The 18,914-nt window shown below is 40.3% G+C and overlaps 1 protein-coding gene across 6 annotated transcripts in view; it reads left to right on the top strand.

Moving 5' to 3' along the window:
• The window catches only part of PIP5K1B (phosphatidylinositol-4-phosphate 5-kinase type 1 beta), a 354,990-nt gene extending 336,720 nt beyond the window's left edge, over positions 1-18,270 (top strand). For 5 of the 6 annotated variants that reach the window (XM_068551827.1, XM_068551823.1, XM_068551825.1 and 2 more), the window contains exon 16: positions 17,874-18,270. In XM_068551827.1, the coding sequence (XP_068407928.1) occupies positions 17,874-17,876 (3 nt within the window). In that variant the 3' untranslated portion in view covers positions 17,877-18,270. The remainder of the gene's footprint in view (positions 1-17,873) is intronic. The other variant, XM_068551828.1, reaches the window with a different exon arrangement.
• The last annotated feature ends 644 nt before the right edge of the window (positions 18,271-18,914 follow it).

Below are 18,914 nucleotides of genomic sequence, written 5' to 3'. Positions count from 1 at the left end.
CAATAGCCAGGTCATGGAAGCAACCCAAATGCCCATTGACAGACAAATGGATAAAGAAGTTGTGGTACATATATACAATGGACTATTACTCAGCCATAAAAAGGAACGAAATTGGTCATTTGTAGAGACATAGATGGACCTAGAGACTGTCATACAGAGTGAAGTAAGTCAGAAAGAGAAAAACAAATATCATTTATTAACACATATATGTGGCATCTAGAAAAATGGTACAGATGAACTGGCTTGCAAGGCACAAATAGAGACACAGATGTAGAGAACAAACGTATGGACACCAAGGGGGGAAAGTGGCAGGGGGGGGTGGGATGAATTGGGAGATTGGGATTGACGTATATACACTAATATGTATAAAATAGATATGTATAAATAAGAACCTGCTCTATAAAAAATAAATTTTAAAAAAAGAGATGTAAAAAATAGTTCATGCATCAAAGAAAAAAGGAATTATGCTGCCTTTGCATATGCATATTAGACCCAGAGGAGATAAACAAGCTGCCCAAGATCAGACATCAAGGTGATATGGCAAGAAAAACATAGAGGAAAAAGGACACAGAGACAAATTTGGGTTAATAAACATTGATTTTTTTTAAAATTTCAATACAGAATATGAAAGTTTAAGAAGAATGGTATAAGGGAACAGTTGGGTGTTGTTGGAAGAGCACAGGATTTTGTTTTTTTATTGAAGTATAGTTGACTTACAATATATTATTTTAGCTTCAGGTAATTTGACACTTTTATAGATTATACTCCATATATATTGATAGTTATAAATATTGGCTATATTCTGTGTGTTGTACATTACATACAGCCTTGTAACTTGTGTATTTTATATCTAGTAGTGTGTACCTCTAAATTCCCTTCACCTATCTTGCCCCTCCCGCCACCCCTCCCCGCTCTGGAACCAACAATTTGTTCTCTGTATTTATGAGTCTGTTTTTGTTTTGTTTTATTCATTCCTTTATTTTTTTAGATTCCACATACAAGTGAAAACATATAGTATTTGTCTTTCTCTGTCTGATTTATGTCACTAAGCATAATACCCTGCAGGTCTGTCCATGTTGTTGAAAATTGAAAAATTCTCATTCTTTTTTATGGCTGAGTAATATTCCATTGTGTGTGTGTGTGTGTGTGTGTGTGTGTGTGTGACATCTTCTTTATCCATTCATCTATTGATGGGCATTTAGGTTGCTTCCATAACTTGGCTATTGAAAATGATGCTGTAATGAACATAGGGGGGGTGTATATCTTTTTGAATTAGTGTCTTCATTTTTTTCTGGATATATACCCAGGAGTGGAATTGCTGAATCATATGGTAATTCTATTTTTAATTTTTTGAGGAACCTCCATACTGTTTTCCACAGTGGCTGCACCAATTTACATTTCCACCAACAGTGTACTAGGGTTCCCTTTTCTTCACATCCTCGTAACACTCATTATTTGTTGTCTTTTTGATAATAGCCATTCTGACAGGTGTGAGGTGATATCTCATTGTGGTTTTGAATTGCATGTTAGTGATGTTGAGCATCTTTTCATGTGCCTGTTGGCCATCTGTATGTCTTCTTTGGAAAAATGTTTATTCAGGTCCTCTGCCTGTTTTTTAATCAGGTTGTTTATATGTATAATGTTGAGTTCTACGAGTTCTTTATGTATTTTGGATATTGACCCATTATCAGACATATCATTTGCAAATATCTTCTCCCATTCAGTAGGTTGCCTTTTTGTAGCATAGGATTTTGAACAATAATTATAATGGCCAATATGAGTACTTACCATATGCAGGCACTATCCCAGTGCTCTTCTTACACTAGCTCTTTCATGAAGGTATGTGTTATATTTGTCTCCATTCATGCAAATAAGGAACCTGAGGCTTAACTGATCAGCTCTCAGAGCTAGTAAATGGCAGAGCCAAAATTCAAATCCAGCTCCTCCCTAAGGCCCCTATCACTGAAGTGTTAACCATGAAGCACCGTATCACTGTAGCTGTTACTGATGGATGTGTCCATCTCCTTGGAATCATGCTCCACATGAAGGTGAGAGATGGATCCAAAAAAGGAGTGAGAGAGAGTAGTTTTTATAAAATTCCACTTTCATCTTGGTTTCCTTTCCATTTTTTCCAGTTTTAGTGCCACAGTTCTTAAACCTTTTAGTCTCTGAATCCCTTTAACATTCTAAAAATTGAGGATCCCAAATAGCTTTTGTGTATGTGGGTTATATCTATCAATATTTTATATTTTTGTTTTTGGTTTTTTTTGACATATGTTACATGGAGCTTTTATTTATTTATTTATTTATTTATTTATTTATGGCTGTGTTGGGTCTTCGTTTCTGTGCGAGGGCTTTCTCTAGTTGCGGCAAGTGGGGGCCACTCTTCATCGCGGTGCGCGCGCCTCTCATTATCGCGGCCTCTCCTGTTGCGGAGCACAGGCTCCAGACGCGCAGGCTCAGTAGTTGTGGCTCACGGGCCCAGTTGCCCCGCGGCATGTGGGATCTTCCCAGACCAGGGCTCGAACCCGTGTCCCCTGCATTGGCAGGCAGACTCTCAACCACTGCGCCACCAGGGAAGCCCCTATATTTTTAAAATGAGAAAATTTTAAAATATTCATTCATTTAAAATAATAACTATTAAAATGTTAAATAAGTTTTTATGAAAATAACTTTTCCAGGACAAAAATAAGCTGAGTGAGAAGAGTGGCATTATTTTACTTTTTTGCAGTCCCTGTTGTCTGAAGAAGCTGGATTCCCATATCTGCTTCTGCCTACATTGGTCTGGCATGATCTGGCACATGACTGTATTCAACTGGGCACCCATGAGAGGGAATGAGAATGAAAGGGCAAATAACATCTTAGTATTAATAGGAAAATAGTTTGACCTCATGGATGCCCAGAAATGGTCCCCCACACCATTGTTCTAGTACTTTAACTTAGTCCCTTCAACTCTTGCAGAATCAAATAAGACAAGAATTAGGACTAGGCACCAGGATACTATGCTTATCTCTGCCTCTCATTAATCACTGACCTTGAATTAATCAACCTTTTTGGTCCTCGGTTTTCTCATCTATGAAATGGATCATTAAGTCACCTCTTAAGACCCCTTCTAGGTCTGACTGGCCATGACTTATTCTAAATTACAAGGAGTTGTAGAAATAAGGTTTTTCCCAGGAGAGCTATAGCTGTTTCTTCAAATTTCACTGTTTCATCACATATTCTACCATCAACCGTCACAGTATTTAAACTTAATTTTTGTGGCAATGCATCTAGAAAGTTCTGCACCATTAACTTGTAATTCCAGGGTGTGTTTTCATGCTGGAGATTTTTATTTAGCATGCTCTTCCAATCTTAAAGGATACAGCTCATTGCCTTCCCTTCAATATTTTCATTTGCCTCCACACTGTGAAAGAGTGGATGGCAAAGAAAAGCATCAGAAGGGAAAACCAATCTTGCCTACACCTTTGTCTCTCCTTCCTCTTGACCTGATTAGAATCCTCTTAATCGTAGCCATCCTTACTGAAAGGGCAGTTAAAGGCTTCTGTGGTGACATTATATTGGGTGTTATAACCAAACATAGATTTCTCTTGTAATGTTTCTTCTTCTTTAAGAATTGGTAGTTGGAACTAATCCCCTAGTGCTACTGTTTGCATACTAATGGACAATACTGTTTATATCACTTTAAAATATGATTTAAACTCAAATGATTTATGCACACCAGATAACATGAAATTTCCTTTTTAAAGATCCACCCACATTATGTGCATTATGTGCATGTAAATTAGGCCAGCTATCCTGCTTTTTCTGATAATTTGACATGAAATTAAAAGGATAGGTTACCTTAAAAGGCTGCTAATTGTTCCAGCACCCTTATTGAAGCGTTTGGTTCAGGTTCCACGTTCCTAGTTATTGCTTGGAAAAGGCCATTCACCTTCACGCTGTAGTTCCAGCCTATCTGATTCATTTTCAAATATTCAAATCATTGTGTTTTTGAAGATGGTTTTATCCAATGACCAAAGAGGTGTTTCCATTGAGTTTTGAGTTGATGACACAGATTAGGCTATTTAAAAGAATACAACAGAGATAAGCAGGCTCTTGATCTTAAATGGGCAATCATGCCATCTTCATAATAGGGCCAGGTTCCACTTTTTGAATAGTCCGCTATTCTAAGGCACTGATCACGACAGCTTATTATTTCAGTTCCTCAGGCGGCTCCTTTACCTGATGTAGAATGCAATTTGGTGTTAATGGAAAGAGGAACAACCAACAAAGGCAATGCAGCTGAAAAATGTCATGGGTGAGGGTGTCCTTTTTTTATGACTAGCTGAGAATGGATGGGTAAGTGGGAGATAATGGAATTGCTTTTTAAATAATATAGAAGTTTGAAAGAGGGCTGCCACAAAACAACAATTTTCTCACTTCTGTTATTTAGTCTTGACGTTATGCCCTTTTCTTTTTACACTTTCCATATTAACAGCCTCTCAATAATATGTCCTTTCATCCAGATATGTGTTTCTGCAAGGTGGCTGAAGTACAAAAATAGCTGTGGGCAAAGAAACAGTTAAGCCATTTTTTTTGGCCGTGCCAGTATTGGAGATTAGTGCTCTGATGTGCAGCTGTTGGACAGCTTGGTTATTTAATGTGTCTTTAGGGTGGTTAACAATACTCTTTCATCATGGGACGAAGGGTGGCAGAGAAGTGAAAATGATTATGAATTAACAGCTTATATCAGACTATTATGTATGAAAAAAGCCTGAGAAAAAGAAGAAAAACACTTTAAATTAGGTCACGGGGGTCCTAGGAAATTCAGTGGAACTTTTTGGCAAGAGAAACTGCCTTTCTGGACTTGACTCTGCCGGCATTGACGTTAATGACTTGTATGTGAAGTATAGGGTCTCTTGAATCACTCCTTGCATGAGCCCGCATTGGCTGCTGCAAAAGATGTTTATTTGAAACAGTGGCAATTCTATCGCTTCTCAACAGACAGCTACAGTCCCCACCAACCAAAGATGCTGCTCGAGTTTTTGGGCAGATTTTAGTGAGACCAAAACAGGAAGGGAAGAAGCAAAGGCTGCCTTGGGCTTGTAAGGCATTTCACCAGAATGCCATTTTCTTTCACCATATGACCACATCGTTGAGAAATGAAGAGATTTCAGAAAGAACAAAAATAGGGCCCTTTTTTATCTCCAGGAAGGCTTGACCCTCTTAAGTCATTGACCAAATAATATTTCTAAGACATGTGGAAAAGCTGAAAAAATGGGTCCAACTGCCTGCACCCCATGGCACCTAGAGGGATTCCTGTCCTGAAACAAGAGCGACGCCAGCTTCAAATTAATGAGGCAACCCGCTGGGCCGGATTAGGAGGTCACTGTAGGATTTTTTTTTTTTTTTTTTTAACAAACAGTGTTAAACTGCTGTTTAAGGATTAGCTTAGGGAATTGGAGTTATAAACGCATACTGGCTTCTCAGTTATATTCGGCCCACAGTTAACAATTAAATGACAGCATACAGGGCTATGGTAGATTTTTTTCTGTTTAGCTTTACAGTGAATCCTGGCCTCACAGGCCAGGTGATTTCCACCTTTCTCAAGGCCGGTTCTGCTCTTGCGCTTGCCTGATTCTATTCATCCAGGCCCTCCTTGGGTGGCACCATTATTCTTCTTTCTTTACCTCCTAACACCAGCCTCTCTCTCCTTCCCCACTCCCTCCACACTTTCCCTGCTGCTTTTGTTTTTGATTTTGATTTCCATCTTCTCCATCGTCATAGGAAGCCAGTGTTTGCTAGGCTCCTGAGCCTTCAGAAAACAAAAAACAAATTCAAAAGGAGCCAGATTAGGAACAAATGAGAATTTTAGGGAAAGCAAGTTTAAATCACACCTGTGGACCTCGTGAGCCGGGCTGTCCTCCTTCATGCCATTCGCTCTCCTGGGACCTGAGGAGGAATGGGAAAATTGGGTAGAAGGGAGGATGCATTAAGTACTGTCCACTTAGTAAAACATAAGGCCTCCCCAAGTGTGATGGATGGTATGAGGATGACTAGGGAGTGGAGATGAGGGCCTGGCTTCCCTTTGGTTTGTCTTTGCCTGTGCTCCTAGGGCTGCCGTGACAAAGTACCCCAGGCTGGGAGGCTTAAACAACAGAAATTTGTCTCCCAGTCTGGAGGCCAGAAATCTGAGGTCAAGGTGTTGGCAGGGCCCTGGTACCTCTGAAGGCTCTAGGAGAGGATCCTTCCTTGCTTCTTCCAACCTCTGGTGGTCCACGTGGCCCTCAGCATTGTTTGACTTGCTACACTCTAATCCCTGCCCCAGTTCACACTACCTCCCTATGACTCTGTGTGTCCTCTCTTCTTGTGAGAACACCAGTCACTGAATTTAGGGCCCACCGTAATCCAGGATGAACTCACCTTAACTAATTACATCTGCAAAGACCATATTTCTGAATAAGATCACATTTCAAAGGTTCCAGGAGTACGTGAATTTTCAGGGGACACTATTCAACTACACCACCTTACCGAGGACATGTGAAAGGGCACACATGCTCTTTACCACGCTTGGCCCCGTTTTTTCATTCACTTCCCGTCTCCCTGGCTTAGTCACTGCGAGGTTGGGTAGATGTTTCCAAATTATTGTGGATTCCTCGCAAAAAGGTGTCAGGTAAACGAATGTATTAACAGATACAGTCACCTGTTGGGGACATATTGTGTCTTAGAAATAAAATCCCTGAGGGTGGACCAGGGCAATGGTATTTTTAAAAGCTCCCCACACATACAGGGCTGAGACCCAGTCAGCTTGTCGACAGGGTCCTCTGAGCATCCTATAATTCTTCTGTGCTAGATGTAAGGGAAACCTGTATCACTTCCCTAAGAGCCCTCCTAAGATGGCTGGCCAGTTAGCTTTGCTTTACATCAGAGGAAAAATGAACTTGATTCTAAGGTGAACCTTTAATCACGTTCAAGTTTATGAACTGGGCTTGGGACTGCGTTCCTGCAGCAGACCCTACTGCCACCTAGTGGTAGGAAGGCGCCTCTGACCAACCAGGATAAGGAGCTATGGAGGTCCTTGAATTGAACGCTATTAAGTGCGAGTGTGCGGCTCAGAGGGCTGTCTCCACTCCGTGTACTTTACGGTAGCCTCCCACTGCTGTGCACGCACGTTTGGCGGGGGCACATCCTTCAAACGGCAAAGGCAGCTCCCTCAACCTTGCAAGTTGAACTAGAGGCTGCAATTATAATCAGGCACAGAAATGAAGGTGCTAATCTTCCCTAGGATCCCATCGTGCCCTTCTCATCCTTTAAGACTAGTTCCACTTGAGCCTCTTTGAAAAGGCCCTATGGCAGTTTGGGGATTCAACACAGAAAATGCTTCTTTCTACTGCTTAGGCAGCAACTTTAACGAAGTATCAAAAAATATGGAGTGAAAAAAACCTTTTCTTCACTTTTGATCTTTGACAGGTTTCCCCTTACAGCCATTCCACCCCCAGGTAACTGTAGCTTTGGCGGTAGCCCCCAGTGGAGGATAGGATTAAGTACAAAAAAATTCAAATATGGATCCTTATTTTTTTAAAAAAACTTTCTAAATCCCAGTAATGGCTACTGTATTTGTTTCCTAGGGCTGCCATTACAAAATATCACAAACTGGGTGGCATAAACAACAGAAGTGTATTGTCTCACAGTTCTGGAAGCTAGAAGTCCAAGATCAAGGTGTTGGCAGGGTTGATTCCTTCTGAGGGCTATAAGGGAAGGATCTGTTTCTGGCTTCCCTCCTTGGTTTGTTGATGGCCATCTTCTCCCTGTGTCTTCCTTCTGTGTGTCTGTCTCTGTGTCCAAATTTCCCCTTTTTATAAGCATACCAGTCATATGGAATCAGAGCCAACCCTAAGGACCTTATTTTAACTTCCTTACTTCTGTAAAGACTGTATCTCCAAATAAGATCACATTCTGAAGTACTAGGGGTTAGAGCTTCAACATATGAATGCGGGGTGTCAGGGGCCGGGGGGGAGGCACAATTCAATCCATGCCGGCTACTGTGTGTTTTTGTAAAGAAAAATGGTACCAAGAAAAGTGCTGAGAGGGGCGTCTTGATAGGGGTGCAGCTTCTGGTTCCTATCCTCTAGGCTGTGGCTGGGGGCCTCTGGCATCTCACCCTTTCCTTCTACACAGGGAGAGAGAAGCCAGTGGCCTCATCCCAAGGCAGTGCTCCTTTTCGAATGAAACCAGTACCATAGTCCTCTCCCTACACTATCCAGAGTGAATTCGGTTGCAGCCCCAGGGCTACATGATATATTAGATAATAAGGTAACCATTTGGATTTACAATTAGCAGAAGTCACTCTCATGCGGGAAAGTCCACTGTAGAATTGTCAGCCCACATAAATCACTGATTTCCTCCGGCTTCTCTTAGGTCTTTGGAAAACAAATTAATCAGGCAGGGAACTGTATTAAAATACTGCTGCTGCACTAACAAACAGTTAGTTTTGAAATGAGAGGCCATAATCCTAAATACATCCCACGAGGCATCTGAAATCAGTGCCAGTTTTTCTTGGGTCTGTTCTCCTTGTATCAGTAATCTATCTGCTGGTTGGTGTGGAACGCTTTGATAGGGCATTTGAAGGTTGGCAGGAGGCCTGGTACTCCATGTGCTGTCAACACCTCAGAATTCAACAAACATTCTACCAGATAGGCACAACTTGGTAGTTTTCATCCAAATTGTACATACCCTTCAAGGTTGTTCCAAGTCCCACCTTCTGCCTCAAAGCTTCTTAATTAAGGCCCTGTAGTCTCTGGTTCTTGGGAAAGAATAATTTCACCACTGATCAGAATCTAAATATTTTTTTAAGTGCAAAGGTAGGAAATTTAGACCTAAGCTTCCTTCCAGCTATAAAACCCCATAGCGGTGTGATTGGACTCCATATATAGACTGTGTCCTGATTTCTGTAGCACTGGTGTATGTATTTGTTCACCTCCTTAAAAAAAATGGTGAGCTTTTGGACACCAGCAACTGTTGCTCAAAGAGAAATCCCCTATTCCAATCTATTTCCAAGTGATTGTGCCTTGTGAAGTACCCCCAGTATGAGGTAGATATGAATGTGATAAAAAGTAAATATAGAGCCTTATGTTAAAAAAAAAAAAAGATTTCCAGAGAACATGGTGGTTGCTTGGTGTTTGAATCATCTCTGGTGAGCCCAGAGATGGAGGGGACTCCAGACCCAAGGGGATGATTAGGGTGGGGCGTTGTGAAGCCTTTACATGTGTTTGTGGTGATGCTGTGAGTTTAGACGAAAATGAGGGGAGTGAGGCAGGATGAGCTGGTGTGCTCTCATGGCAACAGATAGAACGTTGGCCAAAAGAACAATATGAACTGGAAAGGAAAACAGTGGGGCTAGGGAAAACGGGCTCAGTATAGGAAAAGGAAATAAGGGACTTGCCACCTACGATAGCCTGGAGAGAAATCAATATTTTCCTCAAGGGTATTTTGGCAAAGAATTTCAACTTGAAATCAAAATGAGGCTGCCCTTGGACACCAGACAGGAAAAGATCCTGCTTCTGTGGGACCGTGGAGCTGAACTCTGAGGCAGCTGTAGTTTAAAAAGAACATTGCCCCTGAGGGTCAGGAGCTCATGGAACAAGGATACCCCAGGGACTCTTTAGTGTGGTCTTCTTAGCCAGTCTGACTGTCCTGAAGTTCTGCTTTGTTTCAGCTCTGCCCTTAAATCCCCTCACAGCACATTCCAGATCTTATGAAATTCTATTGGCTAAATATGTCTTTTAAACAGTAGGCTGAGGGTATATATGTGTGTGTATCTTTCAGGGAAAAGGTTGAAAAAAAGGGAGGGTTGGAAATGAGCCTAGAAATGAGACCTTGGAAGAGAAACTTCTCGTCTTTGATGCCCTCTGCACATGGCTCTAAAAAGTCAACTTAGACCCTCCAACTTAGCCCATCTTGAAGTGATCTATTCTTTGGAGGTCCCCCGGGGAAATCTGGCTCCCAAAAAGTGCAGTCCACCCTCCCAAAGGGCTTTATGGTTAGCAAACAAACTGCTTTTGCTTTGCTATGTTCCCTTATTTCTCTGTGTCTGTGTTTTAAATAATTTTATTGAAAAGCCTTTGCAGTCTTTGACCACATGTGTGCATTACTGTGTAGTTTCAATCACAGAATTAAGTACTTGAGTTTAAGTGGAAATAAAAATACGAGCCTCTCACACACCCACACACTTACACACATATGTGGATAAACAATGCTAAGGATTAAGGCCACAGAAATACCTAAAACCTCTACTCCTTTCATGCCAACTGTTATCACACCTTTACCTTCAGGTCTCAGAATTTAAAATATATCATGCATTCTCAAAGCATCACATGCTTAGGAAGAAACACTGGCATCTGTGTGGATGTATGATTGCATGCAGTCAGACTGGCTAAGAGGACCACACTAAATAGTCCCTGGGGTATCCTTGTTCCATGAGCTCCTGACCCTCAGGGGCAATGTTCTTTTTAAACACAGCAGTTATTAGGCATAGAGGGAACTTACCTCAACATAATAAAGGCCATATATGAAAAACCCACAGCCAACATCATTCTCAATGGTGAAAAACGGAAACCATTTCCTCTAAGATCACGAACAAGACAAGGTTGCCCACTCTCACCACTATTATTCAACATAGGTTTGGAAGTTTTAGCCACAGCAATCAGAGAAGAAAAAGAAATAAAAGGAATCCAAATCAGAAAAGAAGAAGTAAAGCTGTCACTGTTTGCAGATGACATGATACTATACATAGAGAATCCTAAAGATGCTACCAGAAAACTACTAGAGCTAATCAATGGATTTGGTAAAGTAGTTATACTCCAATAAAGATGTTAAAATAAATAAATAAATAAAAATAAACACAGCAGTTCAGTTGGTGATAGAGCTGAAATGTTCTGTCATCCCTTACCTGAGATATGGCTAGGTTCTCTCGCCAAAGCACCAGTTCCCATTTCTGTTTCTAAATCCATCAGGTCAGGAGAGGGTTGAGTCTCAGCACCTCAGAAGAAGTTGCTGGTGTTCAGGGCACTAATACCGGAAGAACCCATCTTCATGTTGGGGAGCTGGAGGGGATTCGACATGCACCACATTTTGAAGAATAAACTCAAGCTATGAGCTTCTTCCCAGGGTAGACAGACAGCTGACACTTTGTCTCTTCACTGATGGCTAATATAGGACTTGTGGATTATAATTTGAAGAAAGGAAAATTATTGCACACTTAATACTAAATAATGGATAATAAAATTGCCTTCTGGAGCCAGCTCACTGTGGCCAAGTTTACAAGCAGGGAGACACTGTGCTTTCAAGTCCCACAGAAGACTTAAAGACCTGTCAGGCCACCTCATTTTATTAGGGTTATAAATGGACACTTTCAGGTAACCAAACATGTCATCCCAGGATTACATTACAACATGGATATAGAATTGGCAGTTCTCACCCAACTTTGACATTCTTGTAACCCTGGGGGTGAGAGTGAGTGTTTAACGAAGTTTACAGAAACCTCTACAAGACCCTCAGTTTAAAAAAAAAAAAAAAAAAAACTTGATTCCAATGGGACAAGAGATAAGATGGTGGAGTAGAAGGACTTGAGCTCACCTTCTCTCACAAAACACCAAAATCACAACTAACTGCTGAAAAACCATCAACAAAAAAAGACTTGAAGCTACCAAAAAAGATATTCTACACCCAGAGATAAAGAAGAAGCTACAACGAGATGGTGGGAGGGGCACATTCACGATAAAATCAAATCCCATGGGCTTCTCGGGTGGCACAGTGGTTGAGAATCTGCCTGCCAATGCAGGGGACACGGGTTCGAGCCCTGGTCTGGGAAGATCCCACATGCCGCGGAGCGGCTGGGCCCGTGAGCCATGATTACTGAGCCTGCGCATCTGGAGCCTGTGCTGCGCAACAAGAGAGGCCGCGATAGTGAGAGGCCCGCGCACCGCGATGAAGAGTGGCCCCCGCTTGCCGCAACTAGAGAAAGCCCTCGCACAGAAACGAAGACCCAACACAGCCATAAATAAATAAATAAACAAATATTAAAAAAAAAAAAAAAATCAAATCCCATACTGGTGGGTGACCCACAAACTGGAAAATAATTATATCACAGAAGTTCTCCCACAGGAGTGAGAGTTCAGAGCCTCATGGCAGCTTCCCAGACTGGGGTTCTGGCATTGGGAGGAGGAGCCCCCAGAGCATTTGGCTTTGAAGGCCAGCAGGGCTTGAGTGCAGGAGCTCCACAGGACTGGGAGAAACAGACTCCACTCTTGGAAGGCACGCAGAGGTTTCACATGAACTGGGACCCAGGGCAAAGCAGTGACTCCATAAGAGCCTGGGCCAGACCTACCTGTTGGTCTTGGAGGGTCTCCTGGGGATGTGGGGGTCGGCTGTGCTCACTGCAGGGACAAGGACAATGGTGGTGCATGCCCCAGGGAATACTCGTTGGCTTGAGCTCTCCTGGAGGTCGCCATTTTGGCACTGAGACCTGGCCCCACCCAACAGCCAGCAGGCTCCAATGCTGGAATGCCTCAGACCAAACAACAAACAGCATGGGAACACAGCCCCACCCATCAGCAGACAGGCTGCCTAAAGTCATCCCAAGCCAACAGCCACCTGTAAACACACCCCTTGATGTGAACCTGCCCATCAGAGGGACAAGACCCAGCTCCACCCACCAGTGGGCAGGCACCAGTCCCCCCCACCAAGAAGCCTGCACAAGCTCCTGGACCAAATTCACACACCAGGGTGTAGACACCAGAACCAAGAAGAATTACAGTCCTGCAGCCTGAGGAACAGAGACCACAAACACAGAAAGTTAGACAAAATGAGACAGCAGAGAAATATGTGCCAGACGAAGGAACAAGATAAAACCCCAGAAGAAAAACTAAGTGAAGTGGAGATAGGCAATCTACCTGAAAAAGAATTCAGAGTAATGATAGTAAAAAATTATTCAAGAGCTCAGAAAAAGATTGGAGGCACAGACCAAGAGGATACAAGAAATGTTTAATAAAGAGCTAGAAGTTTAAAGAACAAAACAGATGAAAAATACAATAACTGAAATGAAAAAATACACTAGAAGGAATCAATAGCAGAATAAATGAGGCAGAAGAATGAATAAGTGAGCTGGAAGATAGAATGGTGAAAATCACTGCTTCAGAACGGAACAAAGAAAAGAATGAAAAGAAATGAGGACAGTCTCAGAGGCCTCTGGGACAACATTAAATGCACCAACATTTCTCCTTCTGGGACGCCTAAAATGCAAGAGAGAGAAAGAGGGCCTGAAAAAATATTTGAAGAGATAATAGCCAACAACTTCCCTAACATGGGAAAGGAAACAGCCACCCAAGTCCAGGAAGCACAAAGAGTTCCATATAGGATAAACCCAAGGAGGAACATGCCAAGACACATATTAATCAAACTGACAAAAAGACAATGAGAAAGTATTAAAACCAACAAGGTAAAAGCAACAAATAATATATGAGGGAATCCCCATAAGGTTATCAGCTGGTTTTTCAGCAGAAACTCTGCAGGCCAGAAGGGAATGGCATGATATATTTAGAGTGACGAAAGGGAAAAACCTTCAACCAGGAATACTCTACCCACCAAGGCTCTCGTTCAGATTTCACAGAGAAATCAAAAGCTTTACAAGCAAAAGCTAAGAGAATTCAGCACCACCAAACCAGCTTTACAACAAATGCTAAAGGAACTTCTCTAGATGGAAAAGAAAAGGCCATGACTAGAAACAAGAAAATTATAAATGAGAAAGCTCACCAGTAAAGGCAATCATATGGTAAACGTAGGAAATCATCCACACACAAATATTATATAAAAATCAGCAATCATGAGAAGAGAAGGGTACAAGTGTAGGATATTGGAAATGCATTTGAAAATAAGAGACCAGCAACTGAAAACAGTCTTGTGTGTGTGTGTGTGTGTGTGTGTGTGTATAGACTGCTATATCAAAACCTCATGGTAACCACAAACCGAAAATCAACAATAGATACACAAAAAAGAAAAAGGAATCCAAACACAGCACTAAAGTTAGACATCAAATTACAAGAGAGGAGAACAAAAGAGGAAGGGAAGAAAAAGACCTACAAAAACAAATCCAAAACAATTAACAAGATGGCAGTAAGAACATACATATTGATAATTACCTTAAAAGTAAATCGATTAAATGGTCCAACCAAAAGACATAGACTGGCTGAATGGATACAAAAACAAGATCCATATATATGCTGTCTACAAGAGACCCACCTCAGATCTAGGGACACATATAGACTGAAAGTGGGGGGATGGAAAAAGGTATTCCATGCACATGGAAATCAAAAGAAACCTAGAGTAGCAATACTCATATCAGACAAAAGAGACTTTAAAATAAAGACTATTACAAGAGACAAAGAAGGACACTACATAATGATCAAGGATCAATCCAAGAAGATATAACAATTGTAAATATATATGCACCCAACATAGAAGCACCTCAATATATAAGGCAAATACTAACAGCCATAAAAAAGGAGAAATCAACAGTAACACAATAATAGTGGGGGACTTTAACACCCCACTTTCATCAATGGACAGATCACCCAGACAGAAAATCAATAAGGAAACACAGGCCTTAAATGACACATTAGATCAGAGGGACTTAACCAATATTTATAGAACATTCCATCCAAAAGCAGCAGAATACACATTCTTCTCAAGTGCACATGGAACGTTCTCCAGGATAAATCATATGGTGGGCCACAAAGCAAGTCTCAGTAAATTTAAGAAAATTGAAGCTGTATCAAGTATCTTTTCTGACCACAACACTATGAGATTAGAAATCAACTACAAGAAAAAAACTAAAAAACACAAACACATGGAGCCTAAACAATATGCTACTAAACAACCAATGGATCACTGAGGTAAATCAAAAAATACCTAGAGACAAATGAAAATGAAAGCATGACAATCCAAAACCTAAGGGACGCAGCAAAAGCAGTTCTAAGAGGGAAGTCTATAGCAATACAATCTTACCTCAGGAAACAAGAAAAATCACAAACAACCTATTCTTACACATAAAGCAACTAGAGAAAGAGGAACAAACAAAACCAAAAGGCAGTAGAAGGAAAGACATCATAAAGATCAGAGCAGAAATAAATGAAATAGAAATGAAGAAAACAATAGCAAAGATCAATGAAACTAAAAGCTGGTTCTTTGAAAAGATAAACAAAGTTGATAAACCTTTAGCCAGACTCATCAAGAAAAAAAAGGGAGCAGACTCAAATCAATAAAATTAGAAATGAAAAAGAAGTTACAACTGACACCACAGAAACACAAACGATAACAGACTACTACAAGCAACCATATGCTAATAAAATAGACAACCTAGAAGAAATGGACAAATTCTTAGAAAGGTACAATCTTCCAAGACTGAACCAGGAAGAAATAGAAACTATGAACAGACCAATCACAAGTAATGAGATTGAAACCATGATTTTAAAACTTCCAACGAACAAAATTCCAGAACCAGCTGGCTTCATAGGTAAATTCTATCAAACATTTAGAGAAGACTTAACACCTATCCTTCTGAAACTATTCCAAAAAATTGCAGAGGAAGGAACACTCCCAAGCTCAGGCCAACATCACCCTGATACCAAAACCAGTCAAAGATACAACAACAACAACAACAACAACAACAACAACAACAAAAGAAAATTACAGGCCAATATCACTGATGAACATAGACGCAAAAATCCTCAACAAAATACTAGCAAACCGAATCCAACAATACATTAAAAGGATCATACACCATGATCAAGTGGGATTTATCCCAGGGATGCAAGGATTCTTCAATATATGCAAATCAATCAGTGTGATACACCACATTAACAAATTGAACAATAAAAATCATATGGTCATCTAAATAGATGCAGGAAAAGCTTTTGACAAAATTCAGTACCCATTTCTGATTAAAAACTCTCCAGAAAGTGTGCATAAAGGGAACCTACCTCAACATAAGACAAGCCATAGATGATAAACCCACAGCTAACATCATACTCAGTGGTGAAAAGCTGAAAGCATTTCCTCTAAGATCAGGAACAAGACAAGGATGTCCACTCTTGCCCCTTTTATTCAACATAGTTTTGGAAGTGCTAGCCACAGCAATCAGAGAAGACAAAGAAATAAAAGGAATACAAATTGGAAAAGTAAAACTGTCACTGTTTGCAGATGACAGAATAGTGTACATAGATAATCCTAAAGATGCTACCAGAAAACTACTAGAGCTCATCAATGAATTCGGTAGAGTGGCAGGATACAAAATTAATACACAGAAATCTGTTGCATTTCTATACACTAGTAATGAAAGATCAGAAAGAGAAATTAAGGAAACAATCCCATTTATCTTAGCATCAAAAAGAATAAAATACCTAGGAATAAACCTACCTAAGGAGGCAAAAGACCTGTACTCTGAAAACTGTAAGATGCTGATGAAAGAAATTGAAGATGACACAAACAGCTGGAAAGATATACCATGTTTTTGGATTGGAAAAATCAATATTGTCAAAATGACTGTAATACCAAGGCAATCTACAGATTCAATGCAATCCCTCTCAAATTACCAATGGCATTTTTCACAGAACTAGAACAAAAAAATCTTAAAATCTGTATGGAGACACAAGAGACCTCAAATAGCCAAAGCAATCTTGAGAAAGAAAAATGGAGCTGGAGGAATCAGGCTCCCTGACTTCAGACTATACTACAAAGCTGTAGTCATCACAACAATATGGTACTGGCACAAAAACAGAAATATAGATCAATAGAACAGGATAGAAAGTAACAGTGTGAACATGTTTTAGATTAATGAGAGGAAGCAGTCTCAACTATAAAACAATAAAAGTTACAACTCACAATAGGCTCAAATTATGAGATGTAATACTTTTAAACAGAATCCTCTGTGATATAGTTTCTTTCCTAATAATTTTCAGTCATTTCAAACTTTTTACTCAAGTTTTTTCAGCCTCCAAATGAATGTGTTGGGCCACACAATCTCTGTGATCCCAACTGCAACCTTCTTAACTACGATTTTGGAGACACTAATATTGCCAGGCACTAAATGATATGTATAGAATTTGTGTATATCATGTATGTGTGTCTATTTGTACAGATACTATTTCCTCATAGAAAAGTTTATCACTTATAAAGTAGGGTTTATTACTCCCATTTAACAGATAAATAAGGTGCAAAGATGGTTAAGTAACTTGCATAATGTCCTGTAGCTGTAATAATTAGAATCAATAGATTTAAGCCATTGTGTCTGACTGACCATGGTACCGCTTCCCCGTATATATCTTGGTACAGCTGTCAGGGATTGAATTAGCTGCCTCTGACCTTAAGTGGCTACCATTTTAGGTCCAATATTTGCTGGACATATTTTTTGCTCCCCAGCCACAGGGATAGTGTGTAAAAATGCACACAGCATTCATGAGTTCCAGACCATGTTCAAGTTGCTCTGATTGGCTTCAGGCCTGATATACCACAGCACATCCCCAAAACCCTGTGCACTTGGAGGGCAGGAGTGTGTCTTAGCCAGCGCTGTTTCCTTCAAAGTCCCTAGCACTAAGCTGTGATGTGGTAAGCGCTTGATAAATCTTGGTGTAATTTACATGTTGCAGGTCCAGGGAAGCAGATGCTCATCATTGCAAAAGAATCAATTCCAGGCCTAATGCCCTCCCATTTCTACCTGCATGTTTTCCGGGCACAAGTCATTGGAAGAAAGAATGAACCTGTGTTCGCAATCATGAGGCGCCATTATAAATTGATGCCAAAACTTAGTCTTACATCTGCTTTCTTTTTTTCTCCCCCAGTAAGTGAAAATGGTGACCACCTAAGCAGATGGATGAGGCAGGAACACGGTTGTGGGAGAGAAGTTTCTCCACTCCACAATTTCCCAAAGGAAACTTGGCTGAGCCCCACTACACACAGAGTCATAATCAACTGGACTTGGAGTTTGCGAGATGTCAGGGGAGCCTTGGCCGAGAGGCTGATCAGCAGATGTGATGTGAAAAATACCACACTCTTCTGTCATTTGCTGTTGCTTGCTGAACTGTGAAGAACTGCATGAACTCTATTTAAGCTGCTTTCTATACCATTGCCAATCACCTTTTTGGACTTGGAAGTGCTATTTTACTATTGACACTTGCATTATTTCATTTTGCATGCATCCAGTGATTATCCATAAGCAACATATGTAATCTGCTTATATATTTTTTAAAAATCTATCCATGCAAAATGGTAAATAAAGTCTGAATTATGCTCTTTTTCAAAGTTATAATCATAGCCCATGTCATTAAAAGTTTAAATTGGTTTCATATAAAGATCAGTGTAATAGGTCTGCATATACTTTATAGAAAATTAGCTTCTATAAAGATTTTTTCACTGTTTACTAGTGAAATGGGAAAAGCAAAGCTATTTATAAAAGGCCTTATGTCGTGTACATACATTGTCTTTGAAATATTTGTGATTTAGTTTATTGCTTGTAAAAGAGATTATATAATTTATTTAGTAAATACTATTGTAAACTATAGTTTTATTGAGAGAAATAAAATATTTTGTTCTCAATTGTGGTATTATATTAATTCCAATGGTTTATGGTCTTTACATTTCTTTCTTTTGTTAATAAAAAAGAAGTAACTTGGATACCCCTCATTTTTACATATTCTGGAATCCTAAATAAACTGACTCTCGTGATTAATAGATAAAAATGGAGAGAAAACCCCCCGGGCCCTGAGAAAAGACTCAATAGCAGATTCTGCTCAACTTGTTCAAGAGACTTTCCCAAATGTCCTGGTGTGTTAGTCAGCTTTCACTATGTTATGTTGTGGTAACAAACAATCCCCAAATCTCTG

The sequence above is a fragment of the Eschrichtius robustus genome, chromosome 10, assembly GCF_028021215.1.
Source record: "Eschrichtius robustus isolate mEscRob2 chromosome 10, mEscRob2.pri, whole genome shotgun sequence".
NCBI classification, from domain to species: Eukaryota; Metazoa; Chordata; class Mammalia; order Artiodactyla; family Eschrichtiidae; genus Eschrichtius; species Eschrichtius robustus.
This window is presented reverse-complemented; position numbering and strand designations above follow the sequence as displayed.